The 13,177-nt window shown below is 37.0% G+C and overlaps 1 protein-coding gene across 1 annotated transcript; it reads right to left on the reverse strand.

Annotated features, from left to right (window-relative positions):
* Positions 1 to 1,579: 1,579 nt before the first annotated feature.
* On the reverse strand, positions 1,580 to 12,456 carry LOC131941370 (uncharacterized). Its single transcript, XM_059300615.1, has 8 exons — positions 12,371 to 12,456; positions 10,105 to 10,180; positions 8,271 to 8,364; positions 6,890 to 7,060; positions 5,585 to 5,642; positions 2,995 to 3,080; positions 2,092 to 2,178; positions 1,580 to 1,729 (listed from the first exon to the last, which is right to left on the reverse strand). Exons 1-8 carry the CDS (start codon positions 12,417 to 12,419, stop codon positions 1,580 to 1,582), a joined length of 771 nt encoding a protein of 256 aa, XP_059156598.1. The 5' UTR covers positions 12,420 to 12,456.
* Between the last annotated feature and the right edge of the window lie 721 nt (positions 12,457 to 13,177).

The following is a 13,177-nucleotide window of genomic DNA, read 5'->3' on the forward strand; positions in this document are numbered from 1 at the left end:
ACTTTTTAGTGTCTTTAAATTAAAGATTGAGAAGACAGCTCGGGGGAATGTGTCACTTTTAAGTGTCTTTAAATTAAAGATTTATAAGACAGCTCGGGGGAATGTGTCACTTTTAAGTGTCTTTAAATTAAAGATTGAGAAGACAGCTCGGGGGAATGTGTCACTTTTAAGTGTCTTTAAATTAAAGATTGAGAAGACAGCTCGGGGGAATGTGTCACTTTTAAGTGTCTTTAAATTAAAGATTTATAAGACAGCTCGGGGGAATGTGTCACTTTTAAGTGTCTTTAAATTAAAGATTGAGAAGACAGCTCGGGGGAATGTGTCACTTTTAAGTGTCTTTAAATTAAAGATTTATAAGACAGCTCGGGGGAATGTGTCACTTTTAAGTGTCTTTAAATTAAAGATTGAGAAGATAACTCGGGGGAATTTGTCACTTTTAAGTGTCTTTAAATTAAAGATTGGGAAGACATCTCGGAGGAATGTGTGACTTTTAAGTGTCTTTAAATTAAAGATTGAGAAGACAGCTCGGGGGAATGTGTCACTTTTAAGTGTCTTTAAATTAAAGATTGAGAAGATAACTCGGGGGAATGTGTCACTTTTAAGTGTCTTTAAATTAAAGATTGAGAAGACAGCTCGGGGGAATGTGTCACTTTTAAGTGTCTTTAAATTAAAGATTTATAAGACAGCTCGGGGGAATGTGTCACTTTTAAGTGTCTTTAAATTAAAGATTGAGAAGATAACTCGGGGGAATTTGTCACTTTTAAGTGTCTTTAAATTAAAGATTGGGAAGACATCTCGGAGGAATGTGTGACTTTTAAGTGTCTTTAAATTAAAGATTGAGAAGACAGCTCGGGGGAATGTGTCACTTTTAAGTGTCTTTAAATTAAAGATTGAGAAGATAACTCGGGGGAATGTGTCACTTTTAAGTGTCTTTAAATTAAAGATTGAGAAGATAACTCGGGGGAATGTGTCACTTTTAAGTGTCTTTAAATTAAAGATTGAGAAGACAGCTCGGGGGAATGTGTCACTTTTAAGTGTCTTTAAATTAAAGATTGAGAAGACAGCTCGGGGGAATGTGTCACTTTTAAGTGTCTTTAAATTAAAGATTGAGAAGACAGCTCGGGGGAATGTGTCACTTTTAAGTGTCTTTAAATTAAAGATTGAGAAGACAGCTCGGGGGAATGTGTCACTTTTAAGTGTCTTTAAATTAAAGATTGAGAAGACAGCTCGGGGGAATGTGTCTCTTTTAAGTGTCTATAAATCAATTATCCGTGAAATGCTATTGGGCGGCGGGGCCGTGTGGAAGAGCGTAAGACTGTTCACCCTTATGTCTGGATACCCTGGGTCATCGTAGCTCTGGCGTGAACCGTACTTGAGGTAGGAAAGGTCAAGGCTATTACTTCCATTAAGGTCATCGATACACGTAAACTCTATACTCTCTGCCCTAATAGACCGTCAGGTCAGAAACTATTCTTTTTTTTTTAATTAACTATTTATTAAACTAACAATAAAAGGCGATTTAATTAGCTGTCTGTGTGTTAAAAGCAGTTAAAAATTATGTTTATAAAAAAAACATGACTCACTCCTCGGGTTCGATAAAAACTAGGACGATTATTTTTCCGCTGTCGCCCTCTATGAGGTCGTTTATAATTAGAACTGGGATGTTTCTCCCGCCCTCGTAGGTGATGTTGTATCTCCTCTGGGTGTCCTCTTTAAACCTTGATGTGATCTGGTGGGGGGGGGGGGGGGTATAATGGGGGTTGGTGGGGAGGGTGTCATGCAACATATGTTCAATAATAAAATATAAATTCATGTGGGGGAACTAAGTTTAGTGTCACTCGGTATAAAAAAAAATAAAAAAATTTAGTTGATTTTTTTAAATTATTGTTTCTTGGTGGCAATTTTACATCACCCCCTTTTCAAATGTGATCACTGGTTAAAAGATAGAGGTGGGCATACGGATGTGTACATACATGTGGATGTGTAAAGACATGTGGATGTGTCCAGGCATGTGGATGTGTTCAAGAAAGTAGATGTGTACAGATATATAAATGTGTCAGAGAACGAATGCCATTATTCTTGAGGACTCACTTTTCCGCCTTCCACGATTATCTTCCCTGAGTTGTAGAACACAGAGTTTTTCAATTGATATTCCACTTTTCTGATCTTGAACGGACTCTGAAAATAATGTCTAAAAACTTGGAAAATATTTTCAAACCATGTCCAGTAGCGTAGCTAGGGGGGGGGGGGCGGGGACATATGTCCCCGGGCGCCGACCTTAGGGGACGCCAAAATGGGTTTGAAAAATAAATTGAAAGGTTTAGGGGGTGCAAATCGAAAGTTTGAGGGGGGGGGGGGGTGCAAATGGAAATCTCGAGGGGGGGGGGGGTGCAAATCGAAAGTTTGAGGGGGGGGTGCAAATCAAAAGTTTGAGGGGGGTGCAAATCGAAAAGTTTGTCCCCGGGCGCCGGAAAGGGTCGCTACGCCTCTGATCATGTCTTATACCTAATACAATATTTAATCAAGGTAACTTTCTTAAAACCTTATCCCATACCTTATGAATCTAACAAATTTCAATCGCTAGGTTTTCTTATTTTGTTTGTGCATCTAGTGAGTTTTTTTTTCATAAAGGGTTTCACCTATCATTTTAATAAAATTGATTAGCTGTTAATTAATTATCTGTTGTTTTTTTTTTAGGCTAGGGTTAACCAGCCTGGGTTTAGCCAGACTTACAATCAAGCCCCAAAGTAATAGGGCTTGTAAGTAGGTCACATTTTACTGGTAAAATTCGACCGCCCCAACACCCCCCCCCCCCGAACCTAACGCCCCCCCCCCCCCCCCCGAAAATTTCAAGTTCCCCTCCCGGAGAAAAAAGTCTGGAAGAAACACTGAGTGTAAGACTATATGACTAATTATGTAAGACTGTATGACTAGTTATGTAAGATGGGGCTACTTACTTTATAAGAAACATACTATGTCTACGTGCCAACTTACATTGTAAGAAATGCCCACGGTCCATATTAACGGTATCGTTCCACTCTCGCACATGTAGGTTGTTGAATCCGGTGCGTCAGTGAAAGCTACAAGTAAAGGACATCGATTAGTGTGGAACGGGAGAGGGGATAACACAAACATATCCTAACTTTTGATATCTATCCCATCCACTGGCCGCTCCTATACCTAACACAAATATCCTACCATTTGATATATATCCCATACACTGGCCCCTCCTATACCTAACACAAATATCCTACCATTTGATATTTATCCCATACACTGGCCCCTCCTATACCTAACACAAATATCCTACCATTTGATATTTATCCCATACACTGGCCCCTCCTATACCTAACACAAATATCCTACCATTTGATATTTATCCCATACACTGGCCCCTCCTATACCTAACACAAATATCCTACCATTTGATATATATCCCATACACTGGCCCCTCCTATACCTAACACAAATATCCTACCATTTGATATTTATCCCATACACTGGTCCCTCCTATACCTAACACAAATATCCTACCATTTGATATATATCTCATACACTGGCCGCCCCTATACCTATCTCTCACCATCGGTGTACAACCAGGGGCGGAACTACAGTGCCGCCAGACCCCGCAATGCGGGGGGGGGGGGGCACGCCGTTTAAGGGGCCCACAGCCGCCCATAATCATTTTTTTTTAATAGTTAAAATTAATTTTCTTGCATTTTTGACCTGATAGTTGTTTTGAAAAAAGAATACTGTAGCTGCGGTTGGAGTATCTTTATTCTATAGACACCACCCCACGCTCTTGTATATTCTTTTTCCTACAATCAAACACACGCTGTTGTCGGCAAAATTCTTTTGAAAAAACATCAATTGCGCGAGAGGCCGCTAGATATTAAGACGACTTTTTGAGACCATCCCAAATTTGGTACTGATGGATAAAAGCACATCGGTGCTTTGTTGTCCCTTTTAAGTTCCTTTCTCAGACCTCCCCTCCCGCTCTTAGCCTTACAAGAAGCGAATAGATAGCGCCTCAACAACTAAGCTGTCTCATCTCGGTGGTAGTGTGGACAAACTAACGCTCCAACAACAAGGATCCAAGAAATAAAGTGCCGACATTGTTTACGTTTTAAAACTAGAAAACAAGGCAAAAGTCTCAAATAAATACACGAATGAAAGCGTGTTATATATATATATATATATATATATATATATATATATATATATATATATATATATATATATATATATATATATATATATATATATATATATATATATATATATATATATATATATATATATTAGTTTCGTCACTGGCACCTTGATAGTGGTTTTGTAAATAACAAACAGATAGCAGATCTAATACTGTAGTGATGTTAATAACACGAGCCAGCCCGCGGCATAACATTTGCCGCTATTTAGTTGTTGTTTTTTTTTTTTACTTTTCAGTAATTCATGATTTGTGAATTCGACAGTACCAACGCTGACACTGAAAATATTTCTTTAAAACACTATCAGTAGGTCGTTAAGGACCATAACCCCCCTCCCTTTCCTTTCTGCCCCCCCCCCCCCCCAACGTTTAAAATCGTTTCAAACTAAATTATCTGCCCCTAATAGTCGTCACTAAACCCGTCTCTGTTTGTAAACATTTAGAGTGAAACCACAGCTCACTAGGACCATGTAGGGGTGGGGATGGTAGGGAGAGCGTTTACAGCTTGTTTTCTAGCGTCTCCCAGAAGAGAATTATATATATAGATTGTTATATAGTAGCTAAGATATGCTGTTGCGTAAAAAAAAAATTTTTAAATATACACATGAGCTGTAGTGTGAAAGATAGGCAAACGTTCAAACCACTTCCATAAATTATTTCCCTTTTTCAAATAGTCAAATAGGGGTGCTCATACGCCCCTTTTAATAGATTTGTACTAATAAAATTAAACAGCAATTTTTTTATTTAAAAAAAAAAATAATTAATATAAGTACTAAAGAATGGTATAGTTTAAAAATGAAATGTAGTTAAAATTGATAATATAAAAAAAACATAAAAATAAACATAACACGAGACACCATTACTTATACAAAGCTTCATGATTTATATACTTTTGACCGGCTTAATGATCAGAAATAATTAGGCAAATTAAATGAAAAAAGAGTTTTTCAAAACAGACTAATACACTCATACACATGACAGGTTGTTGTGATTAGACTTAATTGAATTTTTTTTTTCAAAACCCGATCAGGCCAGAAATGAGTATCCTATGTTCGTATTGTGTGTTTCTATATATATATATATATATATATATATATATATATATATATATATATATATATATATATATATATATATATATATATATATATATATATATATATATACATATATATATATATATATATATACATATATATATATATATATATATATATATATATATATATATATATATATATATATATATATATATATATATATATATATATATATATATATATGGGGGGCCCAAAAAATTTTTTTGCGGGGTGGCCCATTTTTTCTAGTTCCGCCACTGTGTACAACCACCGTGCAGTCACTTCAAATACTTACCTGCTATTGCTACACCAACCGTCTCCGCTCTTTCCACGTTTTCCAGGGCACACGAGAACTGTCGTGGGATTTTCAATTTTTAAATACGCCTTAATGTATGTATGTATGTATATATACATATATATATATATATATATATATATATATATATATATATATATATATATATATGTATATATATATATGTATATATATATATACATGTATATATATATATATATATATATATATATATATATATATATATATATATATATATATATATATATATATATATATATGTGTGTGTGTGTGTGTGTGTGTGTGGGTGTGTGTGTGTATAGTGGTTATTCGGGATATCGGATTTTGACCTACATGCCAAATTTCAAAGAAATCGGTCTGTTTAAAATTGTCGAAATTTCGCTAGCCAGTTTCGAAGCAAGAAGGGCGAAGCATTAAGCGCGACGTAGGCCTACATACAAAACAATGCTTCAAAAGTTTTAATAACAAGCTTTTAAAAAAAGCAGCAAATAAATTATTTTCTGTGAATATATAATAATGAAATACTATTAAAATAACTAAGATAAAAATGAAGCGACCCACGCTTTTATTTTTAGTTATTTTAAAAAAAAAGTTCATTATTAGATATTTACAGAAAATAATTTATTTATTCTTTTTATAGTGCATTATTACATAAAAACGTGTTATTAAATTTTTTTACACGACTTTATTTAACTTGCTTCCTCTGTCTTCTTACCATCAGTCTGTCGTCATAAATTGAAACGGACGAACGATGTTTCGGGCACTTCAAACTGACAGATTCGTTCCAAAGTTAGCACATGGGTCAAGACTTGAAGACAGTGCAATGTGAGATTAAATTTGACATAATTGGATGACTAATTATTTTTATAAATTAATTAAAATTTTCTGAAATTAGACAGACTTAAAAGGATTTTATCTATTTTTAATACATTTTTATCAGTACTTTAAAAGTTTTAATATAATTGCATTATTTGCATGATTAAAAACTTTAAATTCGCAGTACATGAACAGGAAAAATGTGCGTATAATAGAGAGACTTTATTATAGTAGACTTTAATTAATTATTTAAAAATTAATTAGGCATCCAACAAAGTCAACTTTGATGCCAAATTGCATTGTCATTGAGTCTTGACCCACGTGCCAAGTTTCAAACGAATCACTGAGTTTAAAGTAGTCGAAATTGCGCTCGCCAGTTTCGGTAGTTGACGGGACGAAGCACGAGAAACAAAAGGCCAGAAGAAGCAAGTTAAATAAAAAGCTTGTAAAATTAGTCGAAACCCTCACCCTGGTGTACGCGTCCGTTAAATTGTGCAGATAGTAGAAAAAGGTGAATTGGTAGGGTTCCTGATTAGTTCTGTAGCCACAGTTGCAGTGGTCCTCCTTGATATCGTTCAGCTCCCTCGTGGCGTTTGGCAACCGTTTGGCACAGCTTAACCAGTTGTCGATCCTGCAAATCTGCAAATTTGTATCGGAGATTTTCCTGTCAAATTTTTTATATCTCCGATCATAACATAAAGGAAGTCTTTTAAAAAAAAAACCGGAAAGCGTTTCATTGAGTCAGAATACGGTCAAATTTAAAGAGAGAATATAATGTATAAAAGGGGAGCGCAAGGGGGACTAGCTTTCGCTGTGCCTGTATAGAAGAATGTTGGAAGATGTCACCACGTCACTTTGTTTCTAGATTGTATTTTGATTATCCTTTTTTTCTACTATGGATTTACCATCACTTTTCTTGTGGATCTATTTGTTGATGTAAATAAAGTTACCAGTTGTAAGAACTGCTGATCGTCTTCTTGGATGAAAGAACTCACAATAACACAATAGACATGTACGGGTTGTTACAGTTACTCTAAACGTAAAAGTAATTTCCATGAACTGGTTACTTAGTGTTGTTGCTCCGGCTAGCATCTGTTGTTTCCGTATGGGAATTGTGTGGGCGGCGCAATGCTAAACCCGCCTTTATTTAGGGTGGTTTAAATCGTGAGACGGTTGGTCGAATTGTAGAGCGTCCCGCAACTAGCCTGAAGGTCTCGAGTTCGGATCTCGGTTCGGACTCGGAAGTGTAGGACGCTCCTGAGTCCACCCAGCTCTGGTGGGTACTTGTCTCACGTTGGGGGAAAGTTAAGGCGGCTGGGCATACTGCTGACCACACCATCCCTTTATTTGCCGATTTCAAGAAACATAATAACTCTACTTCATCTGACCTAGGTCTGAAAGGAGAACTTTACTGACCTTAAAGTTTGATTCACTATTGGGGAAATCCATGACACCCAACGACTCAAAGCAATAACCCATCTTTCGTGTTAGTGTCAACTTTCCCAATGTCCAGTGCGAACATAAATATGTGGGCTACGTTTACTAGGACAAGGCTTGAGCCCATTAGTGATTTTTAATCAGAGTTTTTTCCAGGCATCTCTTCGGGGTAGAGAGAGAGAGAGAGAGAGCCGCCTCCCCCCCCCCCCCCCGATCGAAATGAAATCTATATAGAAAATATACCCCCCCCCCTCGGAAAATTTAGTCAGCACCACGAAAATTTCAAGTGCCCCCACCCCCCGGAGAAAAAAAAATTCTGAAAGAAACACTGGTTTTTATCAGCCACATGTCCAGAAGCCATTGTGGCTTTTACCAACCCAGCGACAAATAGCCGTAGTGGCTTTCAACCTACCACGTCTTTCTTCGGCGATGTGGACGTCTTCTCGGTTCTTGCTTGAAACAGGAATGGAAGTTTGGCTACTTTGTCCTCTTCATCCTCACGAAGTCTGTTTAAATAGATGCACGAGAAATGTTAAACAGCTCCTCCATAACCAGCGTATAGTGAAAATATGTGGCTCAGGGCCCATAACCAGCGTACGGTGAAAATATGTGACTCAGGGCCCATAACCAGCGTACAGTGAAAAACAGTGACTCAGGGCCCATAACCAGTGTACAGTGAACATATGCGACTCAGGGCCCATAACCAGTGTACAGTGAACATATGCGGCTCAGGACCCATAACCAGTGTACAGTGAAAATATGTTGCTCAGGACCCATAACCAGTGTACAGTGAACATATGCGGCTCAGGGCCCATAACCAATGTACAGTGAAAATATGTTGCTCAGGGTCCCTAACCAGCGTACTGTGAACATATGCGGCTCAAGGGCCATAGCCAGTGTACAGTGAACATATGCGGCTCAGGGCCCATAGCAAGTGTACAGTGAACATATGCGGCTCAGGGCCCATAACCAGCGCACAGTGAAAATATGTGGCTTAGGGCCCATAACCAGTGTACAGTGAAAATATGTTGCTCAGGGCCCATAACCAGTGTACGGTGAAAATATGTGGCTTAGGGCCCATAACCAGTGTACAGTGAAAATATGTTGCTCAGGGCCCATAACCAGTGTACGGTGAAAATATGTGGCTCAGGGCCCATAACCAGTGTACAGTGAAAATAAGTGACTCAGGGCCCATAACCAGTGTACAGTGAAAATATGGCTCAGGGCCCATAACCAGCGTACAGTGAAAATATGTCTCAGGGCCCATAACCAGTGTACAGCGAAAATATGTGGCTCAGGACCCATAACCAGTAGGTATGTAGTAAATATCAGAATTACTGTTGGTATAGTCGATTGTTATAGCTACAATGAAGGCGCTTCCTTTTTGTCTGCGCTCAAATAAAGCCGAGATGCGCGTATGATATTATTACAAAATCAGAGGCGTAGCTAGGGGAGTTCGGGTTTGGCGGCTGGCCTGGGCGCAGACCTTAGGGGCACTGAACGGGGTAGAAACTGCTGCATTACTTAACTATACACAGTCGAAATTAAGAAAATAGAACGTTATTTCGCTTTGTGTGTTTATTTAACTGCTTTCTACATCAATTGTGTGATACCAACATAAAAACCGTTACGGGGCGGTGACTGGTAAAAAGGGCCACGGATCTCCCCTAATTGGGGATGGGGGGGGGGTGGCGCTTTTTTGCAAATGTGAATAACTATATAAATGGGGTCGCAAAGTTGATAGCTGGCCCCAGGCGCAGAAAATGGGTCGCCTTGCCTCTATACAAAGTAAGTTATTTAAGCGTCATATGGGTGTCCAATGAGTTCTAGTTGACACTTGAATTATTAAGGTTGGTTTGTTTGTTGTGGTTGTTGTCTGTTTTTTTTTATTGAAACATTTTAAAGTCTGTTTTAAATTTCCCCAGATAAGACGCCATTATCTTTAAAATAGTTCTTAGTGGAGCACCCTCCCCGGCCTGCTCTTCCTCCACCCCACCCCCCCCCCCCCCCACCCCCACCTCAACTCCAGTGCGTGTGCCACTGCTGTAAGGTGACTTTTTTCTTTGTAGCAGTTGCAATTGTTAATTTCATTTCAATAAATTTCCCGAAAAGGCGCCACTCTCCTGAATATGGTCTTAGGCCGCTCCCCTTGCTCCCTCCCCCCCCCCATCCCCCATCCTCTGCGTACACCCCTGGTTCTTATCTAGACTATATAGTAAGATTTATTTTGAGAGGGAAATACTTACGTCAGTTTACACTTCACAATCATCGCCTGTCCAACGATACCGAATGGAGGTAATATAAAAGCCTTGGCCTCGTCCGCTTGAAAAATAAGTTTTATAGTATGTTTGGTAATTTGTTGTATAGAGAAATACGTTTTTGATTATTGTTTGGTGATTTGTTGTATAGAGAAATACGTTTTAGATTCGTGTTTGCTAATTTGTTGTATAGAGAAATACGTTTTTAATTCATTTCCATAATTTGTTTTATAGAGAAATAAGTTTTAGATTCGTGTTTGCTAATTTGTTGTATAGAGAAATACGTTTTTAATTCATTTCCATAATTTGTTTTATAGAGAAATAAGTTTTAGATTGTTTCGTATTTTATTGTATAGAGAAATACGTTTTTGATTCGTGTTTTATAATTTGTTGTATAGATATATGAGTTTTAGATTCATGTTTCGTTATTTGTTGTATAAAGAAATACGTTTTAGATTAATTTTTCATAATCTTTAATATAAGCGGGCTGAGCGTGTGTCAGTCCTTCTGTCATCGCTATAGATTTTGAAACCATAAAAGTAAACATCGCACCATACTGTGCTTTTCAGTGCACTGCAGTGTCTTATTATATGAAACAGAGTAGGGTTTGTTTATATAACGGCATAGAGCTATTTTATAATTGCCACCGTTTTTACTTTTTTGCATAACGTAAAGAAAATATTAAATACACGCACATTGCTAAAGCATATTAAAAGGATCAATGTCAAATATCATTTTCGTTTATATTCCTAGAAAAAAATGGATACATTTTTATAACATAATAACAGTAGGGTAGAAAAATCTAATTAAACTGTTTAGTAATTTTGCCAAAGGAGGTAATTTAAAAATAAATTGAACTCGAGCTAAAAATGTGAATGCAAAATCTGCAAGACGGAATAATTGTTGGAATAATATAATTAGCAAAATGTGATTGCAAATTATGCAGACGTGTAAGAGTACATTATTGTTGGAATATTATAATTAGCATTGATTGATAAAAGGCTATCTTTTATTTATTTTATTCACTGAATTTACTGTTTACTAATTATAATTTTTAATAAACTATTCTCCATTAGTATATTAATTATCACGTTCATTAGGTGCGCAATGGTTTTAGTCATGAAACTTTATTGTAAATTTTAAAAAGTACTGAAAAAAATGCATGAATTTATAATGTGCAATATGGTCTGTAAAACACGGATATTCTAAATAATGCCTTTAATTTATTTTATACACTGAACGTATTATTTACTAATTATTATTCTATCTTTCGGTTTGCGGACAAGCTAGGGGTTTTATAGCAGAGGGGTTGCAAAGGGGGGGCATATGTCCCCTGGCGCCGACCTTAGGGGGCGCCAAAATGGGTTGGAAAAACAAATTGAAAATTTGCGGGGGAGGGAGGGGGTGGGGTGCAAAAACTAAAGTTTAAGGGAGTGGGGTGGAAATTGAAAGTTTGAGGGGAAGGGGTGCAAATCAAAAGTTTGAGGGGGGGGGGGGGGCTAGCAAATCGAAATTTTGTCCCCGGGCGCCGGTAAGGGTCGCTACTCCTCATTAACTGTGTCAGACGCGTCCGTCGGCGCTCGGAAAGGGCGCGATTTGGCGCTACGGGCTAGACTGTGAGCAATATGCCTTTATGATTGCATTTAAGATGTGTTTATGTTATGAGTGTTGTGTGTTTTTTCGTTTGTTTTTTTTTGCGTTCGTTTGTGTTGTGTTTAGTTTAGTTTTGTTCTGTTCCCAAGTTGGTACATTTAAAAAAGATTTACCGTGGCGGAGCACGGGATGCAGCTAGTTTGTTTTATAGAGAAATATGTTTTAGATTGTTTCGTATTTTGTTGTATAGAGAAATACAATTTTGATTCGTGTTTTGTAATTTGTTGTATAGAGAAATAAGTTTTAGACTCATATTTCGTAATTTGTTTTAAATGATGATACTCAAATAGCTACAAATTATAAACCAAAACAAATACTTAACTGTTTAGGACCAATTAAAAAACGCAACTGACAAACACCCTTTTTTAAAAGATCATTATCAACAGATATTAAGTTGGAACACCTTGTCCTCTTCTAGCTGATTCCATTCACTAAATAGAAAATCCAGATCTAGATAGACTAAAATGGAAGTGGAAGTAGTTTTTTTTTAAGTGCATGGCCTATTTGAGCAGTATTTTAATTGCTTTCCTTAACTGCCGTCAGCTGACCTTACATTATAAGAATATCTCAACATCAACGACATTGTTTAACTTGTACTTACTCGGCTCAAACTGTAATACACAGAATAAAAATAAACTAAAATAAAACATTTTAAGGCAATTTATTTGAATGCTGTCACACAATATATAAGGTTTTGCATTTCGACTTTAAAATACGTCATTTCCTGTGTGATTTTGAAAGGTCAAAAATACGATATCTATTTCTAAATTTTGACTACTCTTCTTTTCTTACTGCTAAATTTGCAAGAGATTTCATCAGCAGTTTTGTTAAAGAGCAAGTTTGTTTTATTTTCTTTTTTTTTCTCCAGTCTAGGGATCAGTATTTTCTCATGTTAAGGGCATTTAAAGGCTTATTATGAAGGCGGTTTTTGTATTTGTTTTATTTTCTACTTTTTAGTAATTATCAATTTTAAAAATTAAAATGGTACGTCTAAATCTAAGTTTATAAAAAAAAGCCTAGTTGGCATATTTTATTTATTTTATTTTATTATTATATATTATTATTATTAATATTATTTTGCATTCTGTTCGTTATTTATGAGGTTGACACGATACCTTATACGAAACAAAAATAGTTGCCTTGAAACTGGATCAGTAGATTGCGATTTCTAAAAGAGTTGTTTGTTCCTTCTTTGTCAATGCCCGACCCTCGGGACAGAAACCAACCAGCCGTGATTGAAAATATATACTTTTAGCAGTGTCCGCCCCCCCCCCCCCCCGGAAATTTTAGCCCCCCCCCCCCCTGAACACTTCAAATGCCCCCCTCCCCCGAAATTTTCAAATCTCCCCCCCCCCCCCCAAAAAAATTTTTTAAATGCTCCCCCCCCCCCCCCCCCCCGGAGAAAAAA

The sequence above is a fragment of the Physella acuta genome, unplaced genomic scaffold, assembly GCF_028476545.2.
Source record: "Physella acuta isolate Inbredline_101_S28 unplaced genomic scaffold, ASM2847654v3 ptg000359l, whole genome shotgun sequence".
Lineage (NCBI taxonomy): Eukaryota > Metazoa > Mollusca > Gastropoda > Physidae > Physella > Physella acuta.

Coding starts and splice junctions, on each gene's coding strand:
- LOC131941370 (XM_059300615.1), bottom strand. CDS start 12,419: ATGTTTTATTTTAGTTTATTTTTATTCTGTGTATTACAGTTTGAGCCG. Junction 5,643..6,889: donor TAACGGACGCGTACACCAGG/GTGAGGGTTTCG, acceptor ATCCCACGACAG/TTCTCGTGTGCCCTGGAAAA. Junction 1,730..2,091: donor TAATCGTGGAAGGCGGAAAA/GTGAGTCCTCAA, acceptor CCCCCCCACCAG/ATCACATCAAGGTTTAAAGA.